The 19,423-nt window shown below is 41.4% G+C and overlaps 1 protein-coding gene across 5 annotated transcripts in view; it reads right to left on the bottom strand.

The window, feature by feature from the left end:
* Positions 1–19,423, bottom strand: part of dmd (dystrophin) — a 1,950,296-nt gene that overhangs the window by 1,761,901 nt on the left and 168,972 nt on the right. For all 5 annotated transcript variants that reach the window (XM_068040560.1, XM_068040554.1, XM_068040555.1 and 2 more), the window contains exon 2: positions 18,565–18,626. In XM_068040560.1, coding sequence (XP_067896661.1) covers positions 18,565–18,626 — 62 coding nt within the window. The remainder of the gene's footprint in view (positions 1–18,564; positions 18,627–19,423) is intronic.

Genomic DNA, 19,423 nt, shown 5'->3' with positions numbered 1-19,423 from the left:
ATATCCTTTCAGTGTTTGGTCTGTGGTGGTATTATTATTGATATTGAATCCTCCTTCTCTGAGCATCATTTGCCCATTATTTTCTTGGAACTGCTGTTACAGCCAGGTGGTAAAGGATGTGGGTGGTTCCCATTGATCACCTCCCAACTGACCACAGCAAGTATTTTAGTTACTCGGATTTTAACCCCTCTTATTTGTCAAATAAACAGCCAGCAACAGGTTTTCATGTAGGTTTAAAACAGAAGATTAACTATACAACTTAACTATATAACAATCTTAATTCCTGAAATGGTTGCAACTGTACCTAACACATGCATTCACTCGCACGCACACACAGGCACAGACACAAATAGATAGATAGAGAGGAAAAGGGTAAGTGGTTTGAAGTGAGGTAGGTGTTCAGGGTTAATGGTAAACCTGTTGAATCTTCTCAGAGGTCAATTTCTCTTTTAAAGTTGTAGGCCTGGGTTGTTTGTAGATTTTTCTGGTGGTTGATACTTCAGTCTGGAGATGGTGATCATTTCTAGTTCTCTGCTGCAACAAGTTGAAGTGGAGTGTTCACTGCAGGACTCCTTCTTTGACTCTTACTGGGTCTCTCACAGCTCTTGGCTGGACAGGCTTTTGAGATGTTTGTTTGGATCTCTTCCTCTGTCTCTCCATTGAGCTACTTTTTAAGGTAAAAGTCTCTTACATGTTGCCTCTGTTGGGAGATGCAGAGCCCCCCTCCCTTGATGACCAACAATGGACCAGGATGTGGCTACTTCACACTTTCTTTGTTTCAGAAGAACCCATTCAATTCAAAAATGTCTCTTGATGGGTTCAGGATGGATGTAATTGACACCTCTTAGCTCAGAATGGATCCTTTTATCCTTAACAGACAGTAAAACAGTTTGAATATACAGGGCCAGGCCTTTTAACCTTCAGTAGCCAATTTGGAGCACATTGTCCACTTTTTTAATGAGAAAGTCAATTTTTATAATTCTTCAGTTTGGGTTCTGTATTTCATGTGAGTGTGACACCTCCCCCAAAGGGGAAAATGTTCAAGGTGGAGAAGTACTGATTCAGCAGTTCAGGGAGCAGTTGCAGTCGGTGTTGTTTCATGCTTTTCTTCTAGTATATATCTAGGCACATGCCATCAAGCCAGTTGACCAAGGTTTGTTCAATCTGGAGTGTAAAAGGGCATGCCTGAAACAGGACTGGGCCTACCTATGATGAGGTACAAACCAAGTGAAGCTATTACACACTCCAAAACAAATAGCAAAAACAGTAGGTAGACAGAGCTAAGTCTTATATAGGATCAGAGGAAAGCCTAGCCACATAGAGTCAAAAATGTTGGTGGTCCTCCAGGCAAATAGGAGGCAGCAGAGGATCCCTGAACATTCCCATCCTCATCCACGTGAGCGCAGAATTTCTTACTTAACACCATTCTGGATGCACCATCACCAGAAGAACTGAAACTGTTCAAGGAAAAAAAATCGCATCACCTTCTCAGGACAACTAAATCAAAAAGTGCATCTTTGTCAGCAACACCATTCCAAGAACACATTTTTATAAAGATCAACACATACATCTTAAAAGGAGTGGACATAAACACATTGACACAGAACAAATAACTCCACCTTTCAAGATTCCAAAACTCTACACCACAACAATTTTGCCGTTTTAAAATTGAAGAAGACAGGGATCCTCCAGACAGCACAAGACTTTTCCACAGATCCCATATATTTCAGTTACTTTCCACAACTGCTGTATATCCAAGACTCTGAAACTAGTTCATACAGATTCCCATGACCAATTCTCAAGCAGTAACATTAGAGAGCAGATAATGGTGTTCTGCCTTCACAGAATATGCTTTTATTCATTATTGTTTGCAAGAAGTTGTCATATTTATCTAGCGTACAGATTAAACATACTCTTAGATGTCTTTAGCCTGCTTGGTAAGCTTCACAGGACTTAGTAAATGTGCTGGTGACATCTAGTGAAAGAACATCAATACTGGAACAGCCTTCATTTTTATAATGCTGACAGGTCGTCTAATTTGGACAGCTTGGACTCCTTCCATAGTGCTAATTAGACAGTTGGAAATATGAGTAGATTTAACACAGCCTACAGCCTTTCTAACAAGGATTTATCTTCGTCATGTCCCTACAACCAACAAATGCATCTATATATATTATTTATATATATATATAACATATTTATTTATATATAGCGAGAGAGAGAGAGATCGGTCTTCTGATAACTGTCTGTGGTTTTCTCATAATATTAAAATCATCCAAACTACCAAGGATTAAGCGCCTTACATTATATCTGAAGACATGAATTGGCAATGAGCATTAGAGTGAAGGATAAGGCATTAATTAAGTCACACTCATTGGAAACATTAATTACCATAAAAAATGCTACAACACTGTGAGAACCACACACAATGGTTTATTGTTCCATTCACCCTCTATATTCACAGCCTGCATTAGACACCAGGGTTTATAGTACATCTAAAGCCACAAGAGACTATACGGTTCAATCTGGACTATAGTTTAAGACTCAAAGAGGAGTGAGGTTATTTTCTTTTCATCTGACAGGAGGCACACATTTTCCAAAAGATAAACAAGAATTCAAGATGGTGACGCTCATCATGAAGAGGATTGGTTCTGCTATACTAAACACTCCAACTGGGTGATTGCACTGTCACCTCATTCACTGGTCTGCCCAAAGATAGAAAGCTTCTGTGCCTGGGCCTCAGCTGTATTCAACATTTGAAATAAAAGATTACAGGTCTCATATGTGAGACAACATTATATAATTAACTAATTATCTTAACATGAAGCCACTTATACTGCATATATTTAATATAGTTTACAGACCATCTTGGATTGAAGGCTGATGACCTAGTTTTAGTAATATGTCAGACATTTAAATGTGTTTTAGGTCTTCAGTTTATTAGCTGACATTCTTTCTTTCTTTCTTCTTTCTTTTGGGCCTCCTTATCTCGAGAGACAATGGATACGCGCCTGGAGGTGGTCAGTGGTTTGTATGGAGTGACCTCTCCAACAGACATAGGCAGAATAAATTGGAGGATACTCAGACAGACAGCAAGACACAGTACTGTTTAAGGAACCAAGGCAGCATTTTATGACAGGCATTTTAGCATAAGCTTAATAATGAAGCAGAAACAGAAATCAATACAATGTTCAATTCCATGAATGATTGAGTGGAGTAGCTTTATTTTAATTTTAACAAAGGTTTACTGTTCCTCAATGGCTCCATTGGTAAATGCATTGCACAATGTTGAATTTAGCCAGAACAGGAACATCCCTTGCTTTAATCCAGTGTGGTCTCAGTTGGGTCTACAGTAGGGGCATTACAATTGGCGAAGAAGGGGGAAAAAGTCAAGCTACCCATTCCAAATTGCCTTTCAGTCAACCCTGCTGAAAACTACTCATCTAAGTGTGTAAATGTAAATGTGCAAGTTAAGAGGGGGTGGGCATGCATGTGCTTGTGTGTGTTTGCAGACGTGTGCACAAGCACAAAGTTATCATAGAATCACAGAATGGTTACAGCACAAAAGGAGGCCATTTGGCTGTTGTATCTGCACTGGTTCTCTGAAGGAGGAATTCACCTAGTAACACTCACCATCGCCCTGCAGATTCTTCCTTTTCAGATAACAATCCAATTCCCTCTTGAATGCCTCGATTAAACCTGCCTCCACCACACTCAGGCAGTGCATTCCAGATCTGAATCACTCGCTGTGTGAAAATGTTTTTCCTCATATCGCCATTGCTTTTTTTGCTAATTACCTTAACTCCGTGCCCTCTGGTCCTTGATCCCTCCACCAATGGGAACAGTTTCTCTCTATCTACTCTGTCTAGACTCCTCATGATTTTGAACAGCTCTATCAAATCTCCTCTCAATCGTTTTTCGAAGAAAAACAATCCCAACTTCTCCAATCTATCTACATAACTGAGGTTTCTTATTCCTGGAACCATTCTCGTGAATCTTTTCTGCACCTTCTCTTAGTTAGGTTCTTGACAGTTGATTTGGTCTGCCAATATTCACTGCCTAGATTCACACAATAAGTGGGGATGGCCAGTAGAGGGAAGGAAATGAGAATGCTCATGTTGAAAAAAAAAATCTAAAGCTCCTTCGTTTCTTTTTCCATCTCTTAGCCTACTCTCAAACTCTGAAAAAAGTCAATATTTCCATTGCTGACCATTAGTCTGCCAGTTCAATTAACACAAAAGACCATTAGGTCTGCTTTCCCACAGATCAGTGGCCTGGCAGAAAGTTACTCATATGATCATGCTATTTCTCAGGACAGAAGGTCACACTGGGTTCTCTGGCCAACAACCTTACCTCCACTTTTTTTTGTTGTGCATCTTAAATAGAACAACTTGTGAGCGGCTTGCATGGTACCCTCCAGTGTGCTGCATGCAGCTTTGAGGGAATATTGCTGGCCAATCCCCTCAGGTGCTCAAATATATGATTGTAAGAGGACAGAGCCAACTTGGCCAGGCAACACCACTGGAAATGTTGCCTACAGCTGGTCCTTCTTAAGATGTAGGCAAATGAAAGGAAGGCTTCAAAAGTCCTGAGAGGGTCATACAAATGAAAAGCAGTTAACTGTCCCTGTGTCAAATCATGTGTGTGTTCTGGCTGCTGCTCCAAGCCCATTACTTCTATTTGGCCTTCTTTCTGCCCTTCTTTTCCTCTTTTCTTTTTACCCCCACAGAACCCTCTCTCCTGTCATTACACCTCCTTTCATTTCTCCCCTCTTGGGTACACATAAGAAATAGGAGCAGGAGTAGACCATATAGCCCGTCGAGCCTGCTCCGCCACTCAATGTGATCGTGGCTGATATCGGGCTTCAACTCCATTTTCCTGCCCGATCCCCATATTCCGTGATTCCCTGAGAGAGCAAACATTTGTCTATCTCAGCCGTAAGTATATTCAATGATCCACAACCTGCTGGGGTAGAGAATTCCAAAGATTCACAACCCATTGAGTGAAGAATTTTCTTCTCATCTCAGTCCTAAACAATCGGCCCCTTATCCTGAGACTGTGCCCCTATGTTCAAGATTCCCCAGCCAGGAGAAACAATCTCTCATTGTCTATCTTGTAATGCCCTTCAGAATCTTGTATGCTTCAATGAGATCACCTCTCATTCTTCTAAACTCCAGACTTGACCTCGTCCTCACCAATCTGCCTGCCATAGATACATCTCATGACAGTAGCAGAATTGTACTCAACCACAATCTGTAACCTCATGGCCCAGCATATACCCCACTCTACCGTTACCATCAATCCTGGTTCAATGAAGAATGCAGGAGAGCATGCCAGGAGCAGCACCAGGCATATTTCAAAATGAGGCATCAACCTGGAGAAGCTACAACCCAGGACAACTTGCGTGCCAAACAGAATAAGCAGCATGTGATAGTCAGGGCTAAGTGATCTCACAACCAACGGATCAGATCTAAGCTCTGCAGTCCTGCCACATCCAGTCATGAATGGTGGTGGACAACTAAACAACTAACTGAAGGAGGTGGCTGCACAAATGTCCCCACCCTCAATGATGGGGGAAGCCCAGCACATAGGGTCATAGAGAGATACAGCACTGAAACAGGCCCTTCGGCCCACCGTGTCTGTGCTGACCAACAACCACACATTTTATACTAATCCTACATTAATCCCATATTCCCTACCACATCCCCACCTTCCCTCAATTCTCCTACCACCTACCTACACTAGGGGCAATTTACCATGGCCAATTTACCGATCAACCTGCAAGTCTTTGGCTGTGGGAGGAAACCGGAGCACCCGGCAGAAACCCATGCGGTCACAGGGAGAACTTGCAAACTCTGCACAGGCAGTACCCAGAACTGAACCCGGGTCGCTAGAGCTGTGAGGCTGCGGTGCTAACCACTGCGCCACTGTGCCGCCCCCTGCACGTCACTGCAAAAGATAAGGCTGAAGCATTTGCAACAATCTTCAGCCAGAGGTGCCGAGTGGATGATCCATCTTGGCCTCCCCTGAAGTCCCCAGCATCACAGATGCCAGTTTTCAGCAAATTCGATTCACTCTGCATGATATAAAAAGTAACTCACCTCCTGACTCCCCAAAGCCTGTCCACCATCTACAAGGCTCAAGTCAGGAGTGTGATGGAATACTCTCCACTTGCTGGATTGACGCAGCTCCAACAACACTCAAGAAGCTCAACACCATCCAGGACAAAGCAGCCCACTTGATTGGCACCCTATCCACAAACATTCACTCCCTCCACCACAGAAACACAGTAGCAGCAGTGTGTACCAGCTACACGATGCACTGCAAGAATGCACCAAGACGCCTTTGACAGCATCTTCCAAACCCATAACCTCTACCAACCAGAAGTATAAGGGCAGCAGATGTATGGGAACACCACTACCTGCAAGTTCCCCTCCAAACCACACACCATCCTGACTTGGAACTATATCGCCGTTCTTTTACTGTCACTGGATCAAAATCCTGGAACTCCCTTCCTAACAGCACTGTGGGTATACCTACCCCACATAGACTGCAGTTGTTCAAGAAGGCAGCTCACCACCACCTTTTCAAGGGCAATTAGCGATGGGCAATAAATGTTGGCCTTGCCAGCAAAGCCCATATCCCATGAAGGAATAAGACAAAGAGAATATAGACCCAAATTAATCCAGTTGGCCTCTTTTAATTGGCCTTAAGCAGCCATTAACAAGATGGAGCGCCAACCCACCACGTGCAGGCAGGTAATTCTGCTGCCCCCCCACCTCCCCAAAAGTGGCCTGGGGTGGGATGGAGCTGGGCAACTGGCACACGGGCTGGCAGTGCTATTTTAAGTGCACGCCTGTCTCCAATCCTGGTCCAGGCCCCAGCAGGGCCTAAAAATCAAGCTCAAAGTGTGAGGAGCTCACGGACCTGCTTGTCACTGAAACTGACTGGGTGTTTAAATTTCCATTTTTATGGAATAATATACTTGCATTGGAGGCAATAGAACTAAGGTTCACTCGATTGGTCCCTGGGATGAGAAAGTTATCCTATATGAGAGGCTGAGTAAATTAAGTTTACCCTCAGCCTCCTCAGTTTCAAAGAAAACAACCTTAATCTTTCCTTATAACTCAAGTTCTCCAGTCCAGACAACATCCTCATAAATCTCCTCTGTACCATCTCTAGTCATTCCTATAGTGTGGTAATCAGAACTTTACACAGTACTCCCGTTGTGGCCTAACTAGTGTTTTATATAGTTCCAGCATAATCTCCCAGCTGTTATATTCTATGCCTCAGCTAATAAAGGAAAGGATCGCATATGCCTTCATGACCACCTTATCTGCCCGTCAAGTTACCATCAGGGATCTGTGGACATGAACTCCAAGGTCTCTCTATTCCTCTACACTTCTCAGTTTCCTATCATTTCTTGTGTATTCCCTTGCCTTGTTAGCCTTCCCCAAATGAATTATCTCACACTTCTCCTGATTGAGCTCTATTTGCCACTGTTCTGCCTATCTGACTAGTCCATTCATATCTTCCTCCAAGTCTTCAGTTTTCTTCTTCATTATCGACCAAATGACCAATTTTTGTACCATCTGCAAACTTCTTGATCATACCACCTACATTCAAGTCCAAATCATTAATAAATACCACAAAAAGCAAGGTGTCTAGTACTGAGCCCTGTGGAACCCCACAGCAAACAGCCTTCCAGTCACAAAAACACCCATCGACCATTACCCTTTGCTTCCTGTCTCTGAGCCAATTTTAGATCCAATCTGCCACTTTGCCTTGGATTTCATGGGCTTTTATTTTCATGACCAGTTTGCCATGTTGGACCGTATCAAAAGCCTTGCTAAAATCTATATTGACTACATCAAATGCACTACCCTCAACAACCCTCCTTGTTATCTTCTGAAAAAATTTAATCATGTTAGACAGACATAACCTTCCTTTAACAAATCCATGCTCACTGTCTTTAATTAATCTGTGTCTTACTAAAAGAAGATTTATATTGTCCCTCAGAATTTTTTCCAATAATTTTGGCAGCACCGAGGTTAGGCTGACTGGCCTGTAATTACTTGGTCTGTTCCTTTCTCCCTTTTTAAACAATTGTAAAATATGTCATGCCCAGTAGAGGCATTTTCTATTCATAAATTTAAACATGGACTATATTCAGAATAGCATCTTCCGGAATTGAATTTTTCTTTTGTTTTAAATGAACCACAATGGACATTAAAAATGGACATGGGCTGCAAAAATGGCTGCTGAAGGTCAGCTAAGCTGACCTGTATATTCAAGAACTGACTTACTATCTCGAAAGGACAAAAGAATGGTCATCGATGCCCATCCTGAAAACCGCAGGAGACATTCCTGAATTGAATGAGTTTCTCCTGAAACAAAGGTTATTCTGCTAACCCTCCTCAGGATGAATGTCTTACAATAATAAACCAGGATGGGGCTAATCAACCCAGACCCCCACCATATTTGGAAAAGGAACTGTGAGAAGTCACATGGTGGGGCAGCCATGTAGTCTCCTTTTAAAAATCTTCAAAACACAGACTGCAGAAAAAACAGCAAGTTGACAAGGTAGTACCATCATGCCTTAAAAGAACTGGAGGCAATAACATCTTCAGAACTTAGAGCCTGTTCCTTTTCAAGTCCACCAGGACAGAAAACCAACTTCCAAGTAATGAGACTCCAAGTAAATAACTTCATAACATGCTGAAAATCCACCTCTTTGTGAGAATTCTGCAATGACTTCGATATACAACTCTGGCTATCGATTCCACCTAGCTACACTTCAGGAATAAGAACGTCTTCTTCACTGGGCGCGCAACGCATGCCTTTTCCCCAGGACGAGCCAAATCACGTGACCTACAAACTATTCCTTTGTTTGCAATTTGTTAAAGTGCACTATCCTTTTACGAACATACAAACATACAAATTAGAAGCAGGAGTAGGCCATTCGACTCCTTCGAGTCTGCTCCGCCATTTAATAAGATCATGGCTGATCTGATTGTGGCCTCAACTCTACTTTCTTGCCTGCCCCCGATACCCTTTGATTCCCTTGTTGGTCAAGAATTTATCTACCTCTACCTTAAAAATATCCAATGACCCTGCCTCCACCACTCTCTGGGTAAGTGAGTTCCACAGAATCACAACCCTCAGAGAAAGAAAATTCTCCTCATCTCCATCTTAAATGGGTGACCCCTTATTTTCAAACAGTGTCCTCTAGTTCTAGTCTCTCCCACAAGGGGAAACATCCTTTCAGCATCCACCCTGTCAACTCCCCTCATGATCTTATATGTTTCAATAACATCACCTCTCATTCTTCTAAACTCCAGTGGATACATGCCCAACCTGTCCAACCTTTCCTCATAAGATAATCCCCCATCCCAGGTATCAGTTGAGTGAACCTCCTCTGAACTGCCTCGAACACTTTTATATCCTTTCTTAAATAAGGAGACCAAAACTGTACACGGTACTTCAGATGTGGTCTCACCAATACCTTATATAACTGTAGCAAAACTTCCCTACTTTTATATTCCATTCCCTTTGCAATAAACGACAACATTCCATTTGCCTTCCTAGTCACTTGCTCTATCTGCATACCAATCTTTTGTGGTTCGTGTACCAGGACACCCTGATCCCTCTGTATCTCAGAGTTCTGCAAGCTCTCTCCATTTAATATTATGCTGCTTTACTATTCTTCCTGCCAAAATGGATAAATTCACATTTTCCCACATTAAACTCCATTTGCCATTTTTTTCTCACTCATTTAACCTTTTATATCCCTTTACAGACTCTTTGGACTGAATTTTATTCGGGGGCCACGCTCCACAGCGGCACCCTTTAAACTCAGCAGCGTGCCTGCGTTCAGCCACTGCGTTATTATGCATGGGGGCTCATTTAAATAGAGGGTGCAGAACGGTCCCCCCCAATGACGTCCCACCATGCAGGCACCGCCGCCATTTTTAAAAGGCTTTAAGCCCTTCAGTGCAATTTTAATATTTAAAGTTGTAGCATTGTAAAATTTTATTAAATAAAAAATTGTGATGGAGGCCCTTCCCCAACATCCCCCCCCCCCCACCAACAGTCATTTAATTGGCACTTAATGTCAGAAAAAAACTTTATTCCCTTCCCGAACTACCCCCCAAACCTTCTAACATTTGGCCTCGAACCCCTTCCCACCATTCACACAACCAATAACATTTGTTATCCCCGCTCCCAACCCCTCCCGTCCTGAAAATTTTATTCCTCCCCCCTCGCCACCAGGTTCTCGCCTCGGAACTCCATGTGGAGTTCCGAAGGCGCAGGAAGCATGAACAGTGGCCGTAATATCGGCATGGGACAGTCACCGCCTGCAGGTAAATTTATTTACATATGATTAATGTTACTTTGCATATGCTGATGAAGGGCCTGCCGGCAGGCAGTTGGTGGGGGGGGGCCGCACCGAGGTCCCCCCGCCGCCGTTAATATGCGGCTCGCCCTCCACGACATCGCGGGCCGAGGCAGGCCTCTCCCCGCAGAATTTTACCGGCCCCCGCGCTGGACCCACGGCGTCGAGGGACTGGTAAAAGTCAGCCCCTTATGTCCTCCTCACAACTTACTTTCCTACCTATCTTTGTGTCATCAGCAAATTTAGCTACCATACATTCCATCCCTTCAGCTTAGCCATTGATATAAATTGTAAATAGTTGATGTCCCAGCATTGATCCCTGTGGCACTCCATTCGACACATTTTGCCAACCAGAAAATGACCCATTTATGCATACTTTATGTTGCCTGTTATCTAACCAATCCTCTATCCATGCTAATATGTTACCCCCAATGCATGAGCTCTTATTTTCCTTAGTAACTTTAGATGTGGCACCTTGTCAAATGGCTTCTGGAAATCTAAGTATAACACATCCACAGGTTTCCCTATTATCCACATTGTTTGTTACTTCCTCAAAGAACTCCAATGAATTAGTCAAACATGATTTCCCTTTCATAAAACCATGTTGACTCTGCCTGATTACGTTGAGATTTTTTAAGTGCCCTTTATAATAGATTCCAGCATTTTCCCTCTGACAGATATTAAGCTAACTGGTCTGTAATTTCTTGCTTTCTGTCTCCCTCCTTTCCTGAGCAGAGTAGTCACATTCACTATTTTCCAATCTGATGGGACCTTTTCAGAATATAGTGATTTTTGGAAAATTAAAACCTATCTATCTCAACCACCACTTCTTTTAAGACCCTAGGACTTGGGTATTTGTCAGCTTTTAGTTCTAATAATTTTTTTCAGTACCCCTTCCTTGGTGATTGTAATTGTTTTCAGTTCCTCCCTCCCTTTCACCTCCTGATTCACAGTTATTTCTGGGATGTTATTTGTATCCTCTACAATGAAGACAGATGCAAAATAACTGTTCAATTCATCTACCATCTCCTTATTTTCCATTATTAATTCCCCAAGACTCACTCTCCAGAGAACCAACGCTCACTTTACTTACTCTTTTCCTTTTTAAATACCTGTAGAAACTCTTTCTATCTGTCTTTATATTTCTGGCTGGCTTTCTCGTGTACTCTAATTTCTCCCTCCTTATTAACCTTTTAGTCATTCTTTGCTGCTTTTTATATTTTGCCCAATCTTCTGACCCACCATTCATCTTTAATGGCTTTCTTTCTCGAGAGAGAGAGAAAGAGAGAGAGAGAGAGAGAGAGAGAGAGAGAGAGAGAGAGAGAGAGAGAGAGAGAGAGAGAGAGAGAGAGAGAGAGAGAGAGAGAGAGAGAGAGAGTGTGTGTGTGTGTGTGTGTGTGTGTGTGTGTGTGTGTGTGTGTGTGTGTGTGTGTGTGTGTGTGTGTGTGAGAGAGAGAGAGAGACGTGACATGGCGTTAGACTTTCGGGACGAACGTGTGAATAAAAATAATTTTCTTTATTTAAACCCCATGAAAAGCGTGCTGCTGGTTATTCAAATTGGACATACACTCAGGGGTTAAGAAACACACACACCTTCTTTGTCAAAAACACACTGATTACGGACAGTAAAAGGAAAAGAACTGGGGTTTCAGTTCTCTCTCAATTCTGTCCATAACAGTTAGCTGTCCTCCAATCCTCTGGCACCACACCTATAGCCAGACAGGATTGGAAACTGATGGTATGATGGTCAGAGCCTCCATTATTTATTGTCTTGCTTCCCATAACAACCTCAGATACACTTTGTCCGGGCCTGGGGATTTATCCACTTTCAAAGATGTTAAACCTCATAATACTTCCTCTATGTTAATTTCATCTAATATTTCACACTCCTCTTTCCTGATTGCAATATCTGTATCGTCCCTCTCTTTTATGAAAACAGACACAAAGTATTCAATCAGAACCATACTAATGTCCTCCAGCTCCACTCATAGGTTACCCTTATGGTCCCTAAAAGGCCCCACTCTTTCTTTAGTTATCCTCTTGCTCTTTTTGTATTTATATTTTAAAAAATGGGTTTTCCTTGATTTTACTTGCCAATATTTTTTCATACTGTCTCTTTGCTTTCCTAATTTCCTTTATCATTTCACCCTACACTTTTTGTACTCCTCTATGCTTTCTGCAGTATTGGTGGTGATAGAGGAGTCTGGGAGTGTGACTATGTCAGGCTGTTGCTTGACTAGTCTGTGGGACAGCTCTCCTAATGTTGGTACAAGTCAAAGAACAAGAACAAGAACAAAGAACAGTACAGCACAGGAACAGGCCATTCGGCCCTCCAAGCCTGCGCCGATCTTGATGCCTGCCTAAACTAACACTTTCTGCACTTGCGGGGCCCATATCCCTCTATTCCCTTCCTCTGGGCAGGGTGTGCCATTGTCCTTTCCAGTGCCTAGGTCGATGCTGGGTGGACCATCCAGTGTCATTCCTATTAGACTTTTCTGGAGCAGTTGATACAACAGATTGGCTTGCTAGGCCATTTCAGAGGGCAGTTAAGAGTGAACTGCATTGTTATGTGTCTGGAGTCACATGTAGGCCAGACCAGGTAAGAACGGGTGACGGACATTAGTGAACCAGATGGGTTTTTACAACAATCTGGTGGTTTCATGATCATTACTGAGACTAGCTTTTTATTCCAGATTTATTAATTGAATTTAAATTCCCCCAGCTGCCATGGTGGGATTTGAACTCATGTCTCCAAAGCATTAGTCCAGGCATTTGGATTACCAGTCCAATAACATTATCACTATACTACCATCCCCCTTCAATGGCATCCTATGTAACTGACCGTGGAAAACTATCCCTCTTCATTCTTCTTGACCTGTCTGCAACCTATGACACTGTTACCACATAGGCCTCCTCCCTCATCCAGTTTGGTGGGACAGCATTGGCCTGGTTCCATTCTTATCTATCCAATCATAGCCAGAGAACCCCCAAGGATCTAATTGTGGTTCTTTTCTATTTTTCATCTATATGCTGCCCCTCACAACATTAGTTTCCACATGTACGCTGATGACACCCAGCTCTACCTCAGCACCACCTCTCCTGACCCCTCCACTGTCTCTGATTTGTCAAATTGCTTATCTAAAGTGCCGTAATGGATGAACAAAAATTTTCTCCAACTAAATATTGGTAAAGCCAAAGCCATTGTCTATAGTCCCCACCACAAATCTCAATCCCTAACCATCTACTCTATCCCTCTCCCTGGCAACTGTCTGAGACTGAACCAGACTATTCACAGCCTTGGTGTTGTATTTGACCCCGAAATAAGCTTCCGACCACATATTCATTCCATCATCAAGATGACCTACTTCCACCACCATAACCTCGCCTGATTCCTCCCCTACCTCAGCTCATCTGCTGATGAAACCCTCATCCATGCCTTTGTTACCCTAAAACTATTTCAATGCTTTTCTGGCAGCCTCCCATCTTCCACACTATCTAAACGTGAGCTCATCCAAAATTCAGCTGCCTGTATCCCAACACACCAAGTCCCATTCACCCATTACCCTGTGCTCAACCTAAATTGGCTCTAGGTCCAGTTTCATCCTAGATTTGAAGTCTCAACCCTTCCTATTTACATTAGCTGTTCCAACCCTACAGTCATCCGAGATCTCTGCACTCCTCTAATAATGGCATTTTGCACATCTCTGTTTTTAATGGCTCCATCATTAGTGGCCGTGCATCGGTTGCCTAGGCTCTAAGCTCTGGAATTACCTCCCTAAACCTTTCTGCCTCTCTACCTCTCTCTCTCCTCCCTTCAGACATTCCTTAAAACCTACCCTTGCCCGTCCTAATATTTCCTGATGTGGATGAATGTCAAATTTTCTTCAGTAACGCACCGTAGAAGAGCTTAGAGATGTTTTACTACCTTAAAGACACTATATAAATGCATGTTGATGTTGTCGTTCTTGTTGTGGCTGGATCCTGCATGAAGATACCTCTGTCCATAGCGATGTTTTGGGGAACACAATACACCATCACTCTCCCAGACACATGCACAGGACTACACTGCAAAGCCCACCGAACCTAGAAGCATCTGAAGCACATTTTCAGGAGTCCTATAGTGTGTTTTGTCATCACCTTGGAGTTTGCTGCGCTATCACACTGGTGGCAGAATGGACCTCACTACAACTTGCTCTGCTGGGATCCTGAAGAACTACACAGGTCTCAATTTTTTTTTTAAATCCAGCTTGAGTTATCTACACTAGCTAGCTTCTAAAATATTTTATTCTAATTTTAGGAAAAGAATAAGTAAGCCTGTGGTATCATCACATTGAATCAGCTTTGTTATTTTGATATTCAATTTACAATTGGGCATCACCAACAATCCGAACTTCAAAAGGGAAAGTATTCTTAAAGTTGTCAATTTTTTCCTTAAAGCAGTTTATTTCTCAACCTGCATCACATATTAATATAATCCTTTCTTGTTCTGTTTTCTCAACAAAATGTTCTTTTTCTGTCCAAAGTACAAGTCCTTATATGTGTTACACCAACGTGCTTTGTTGCATGATAATTTTCTTTAATCCACTGACCTGGAGATATGATTTTTTTTTTCAAAGACATTTTTAAAAAGACAAGGTAAAAGGATGACTTTGCTGGCAATTTAAGATAGCTACCTCGTTTGCTACACTGTACCCTACATTGCAAGGTCTGTGACGAGAGAGACAAAATGTCTGCTAATTCCCCAGCAAGAACCAGGATCCAGGAAGTTTAAGGGAACTGTTCACTTTCTTTTTAGCAAGAGAGAAATACTGCTAACTGCTATGTTTGAATGACTGAGTGATTGTCATGTGACAAGCCCCTCCCCATGTGTGGTTTTAAGCTCGCGTCTTTCTGCAGCAGAGAAAGGAAAAGCCTTTGGACTTTGACATGTGCAGATGCTAAGTGGGGGTCTCCCTCTCTCTCTCTCCATTCCAGCTTGAAAGCTTTCAAATCCTGCTTGTTGACTGACCACCTTTACATACTCCGGCTAGAATCAATAACCCCGTTGCAGGAAATCATCCACATCACTGTCCCCAAGAGAGACCAACCGAACCAAATCATCTACCTCTTCAAAAGCCTCATGACTAACAAATACAGCTAGAAGCCAGCCAAATCACCAAATGTCACAGACTGTTACCCATTTTTTCTAAGGACTCTAACTCAACCAATCTACCTTTCCCCACCCTGTAACCTAATTGTGTGTGTGTAAACCTCCAGTGGGTGTGTGTGAGTGAAAGTTGGCACATTGTTTATTATTTCATTAGTTCGGTTTAGGGAGAATAAAGTTAATCTCTTCCTTTGTGAACTCAAGAAAACCTGTCTGATTGGTTCTTGTTATGATCATAGCAAGTAAGTAATCGAACACCTACTGAATCGGCCAGTACATCCACTTTAAAAAAAAAATTTAAACTGATATGGTCAAACAACAAGAGGGAAAAGAGGGAAGCCCTTCAACCCCTCCTCACGTGAACATAATAATATGTCTCTGCATTTAATTAGGATCATAGAAAGTTTACAGCACAGAAAGAGGCCACTTGGCCCATCGTGTCTGTGCCAGCTGAAAAACGATCCACCTATTCTAAATATACCTGCCCATCCCACTGATATGTCTATTAGCTCCTGTAATTTTCCTCACACTTGGCCACGGCTGTAATCTGGTATCATCTACCATCTTCACTAGTATTCCCCTTGTGTCTATGTCCAAATTATTTATGCAAGCGGAAAACAGAAAAAAAGTCATTTCAGCCTAGGTTCCTTGTGCCCATCCCCACCCACATAACATCAATCCAAAATGTCCACTTTCCTTAAGTCTTCATTTTTTTGTCATCTAATCATCTCTATGTCCATCTAGCCAGATTTCCTTTGAATACTATATTCTTTCATTTTTACAACACGCCTTTTCACATGATATCTTATCAAAAGCCTTTTGAAAATCCAAATAAATGCACACAATCAGCCACATTTCCTGTATTTTGAATATTTACCTTTTGAATATTTCGCCCCAATAACAGCTATTCCACATCATCCTCAATTATGCCTAAATTTCCACCTGCGCTTTCCTCTTTTTAAAAAACTGAAGCAAAATACTCAAGTATCTCTGCAACTGTTTAATGAACCCTTTATCTCTAAGTTGTTTCAGCCTTTCTTTAGCCTGTCCTTTCAGTTATGTGCTTTACAAAATCCCTTGCTGTTTCATTTCTGGTGACTGCCAGTGTAACTTCCACTTAACCCTCCTAATTTACAGCCACTTCTTTTCTATATGTTCTTTATTTCTTATATTTACTTCTCCTGACTCCCCCTATATTTACCATATGCTTCATTTTAAACTGCAGTTATGTTCTAACCTGTCTAGTTATCCAAGGAACCTCAGGTTTTAACACACCCTCTTTTCTCCTGCATGGAAGTTATTTCACCTGTATCTTATTCATCTCACATTTAAATAATTCCCACTGTCAGTTCATTGTGTGTGGCATCTTGCCACTTTCAAACCAATACCCACTGAACATAGTCTAGTTCCATCCCAACGTAGATCGTTTTCAGGCCAATGCCTTTACGACATTCAACTCATCTTTCTCTTTATCTATTTTCAGTGTGAGCCTAATTAGGTTATGGTCACTATTTCCCAAATGGCCTCCAACCTTAGATCACTTAATTTCTTTGCTTAATTAGCCAAAATCACACTGCTTCTTTCCACAGTGGACATACATAATTGAGGATCCAGATCTGGATGCAGTCTGGAATCCCCTTCCCATTTTGACCACAGACAGTTGTCTTATCCCAATCTACTTTGTCCCTTAATATTACAACACTGTTAAGGACTGCAAACCTCCCCAAGCTGCATACAAATCTCATTTTTTCTTTCTTTCGCAATATTCAATAGTTTGCAATGTTTTCCCAAGATAGTCACAGATCCCTTATTTGTCTGAGCACCATCAACAAATGCATGTATCTTTTCTTTTGCTACTTGATTAAAATGGGGTCTAATTTGGAAGGGTCAAGGGCAATTTAATACTCCCACTGATTATTTTTTTTAAAAAGGTGGCAACTTTCTTCATTCTTCAGAGGAGCCTGGCCACAATATTGAAAATCCCTTAAGTGAGCACTGAAGTTAAAAATTACAGACAAGCATTGTGCTCAAATGATGCTATTTTAAGCATCCACTACTGAGTTGGTTTATACCTCCAGCTGCACAAGTTATTGGGATGATACTCATTTTTAAAATAAACTAAGAAATTTCCCCAAGGGGTGGTTTAAAATATTCATTTTTTTCTCCAGTATTTAGGTTCAAATCCAGCCCATCTTAATGTATTAAATCTCCTGCTGTTTCAAAGATGTAATGGTCCAATATGAAATGAGTTTGGGTAATCTGAACCCAAACCAGCTGCGCACAATTCTACAGTTCAAAATTGCTGATAATCTGGCAACAAATTGCAATCTTATTCAAAAGCCATGATATGTTTGTAAGGGTGGGAATAAAAATCACATAGGTGCAGCAAGGGGTGTCCCTCTTGAGTTAAGCACTGCTATGAAGACAGAGTTGAAGGAGCTTTACTTTATAGTTCATTGTGCCTTGTATTTCCTGAAAGTGCTTGATGCCAAAAATTTGGAAAATAAAAGAAAATAAAATGTTCCATTACCCAGCATAGACAATCTTAACTTTGGCAAGGATAAAATGAATAGAAAAAAAATGTTTTTATAGCCAAAGAGATATAGGTAGCAGCAGTGAAAATAATATAATCTTAGTTTTGAGATGTAAGTAAATTCTCCGGATTAGAGATCATGAAATTAAATATTTACATATGTGAACCTACAGAATCTTTTGTTTGTTAGATGATTCTATGTCATAAGAGAAAAAGACATGGAACCAAATCATGGCCTGTTTGCAAACAAGTTAATGAACAAATGGGGGTCCTAAAAATGTCCTTCCCTCTTGAAATTCCTGTTGAGATAAGTTTGTAATGTTGTACATTAGGAGAGTCAGATTAGCTGATACAATGGAGAAATATATATATTTTGCTTCTGAACTACCTCTTACATTTCAAAGCCTTCAAGATTTAATAAAAGACTCAGCACACAGGCACTTGTCTTTGCTTCAATCTAATTCCGAAATCACTATGGTTTCCTCTTACCTTGGCAAACTGTGCATTTATCCATTTTGTGAATGTTTTCTTTTGAACATCTTCTCTTTCATCTGCAAATTTAGAATAAAAAGCATTCTTGAGTAAAACCGATTAAAATTTTCATTTTAGCTTTGAATGGAAAAGTTAGATTTCATAAGTCAATTAAAATTGTGGACAACGCTCGATCAGAACACTTTCTATTCCCTTAGGTATCAGATACATGCCCAGCCCGCTGATTAATCAGGAAAGAATTAAACTAATAATAATAAATTAAAATGAAACTACAAATGCATAAAATCTGAAACAAACAGGAAATGCTGGAAATATACAGCAGGTTACTCAGAATCTGCAAAGAGAAAAGACATATGATGGATGTTTAACCTCACCCCCCCCCTCCCCCCTCCCAATTATCTGTCAATTTTTAAAACCATACAGATGCTGACTGATTAACTGTGTATTGCTTTTGTTTTTTTTTATCTAAGAATCAAATACTTACTAACCCTCATCCTATAGCATCAGGGAGTACAGATGTATGCCCAGCACTGGACAGAGATATCAGTCACTCACTGAAATGATGGGAATCAAATGCATACCTCGCCTCCCTTCCCTCCCCCAGAAAACATATGAAGGTGGTGAAAGGCATAATAGTTAGGAGGACAGGAAATACATCTGTAAAGGTGCATTTTGCCTCTCTTTCCTTCTAGGCATAGGGGCAGAGAGGCATCTTGAATTTAAAAATCAAACTGGAAAATCACAACTTAAACATTTTTCAGTTTGGGCTAAACAACTGAACGTCTCCAAATCGAGACCTCTCCAGAACATTGTTTTGATTTTGCTACTCAAACACTTGATTGGTTTGTTATTCATG

The sequence above is a fragment of the Heterodontus francisci genome, chromosome 10, assembly GCF_036365525.1.
Source record: "Heterodontus francisci isolate sHetFra1 chromosome 10, sHetFra1.hap1, whole genome shotgun sequence".
Classification (NCBI taxonomy): Eukaryota; Metazoa; Chordata; class Chondrichthyes; order Heterodontiformes; family Heterodontidae; genus Heterodontus; species Heterodontus francisci.
Note: the sequence above shows the minus strand (reverse complement) of the source record. Positions and strands in the feature narration are given on the sequence as shown.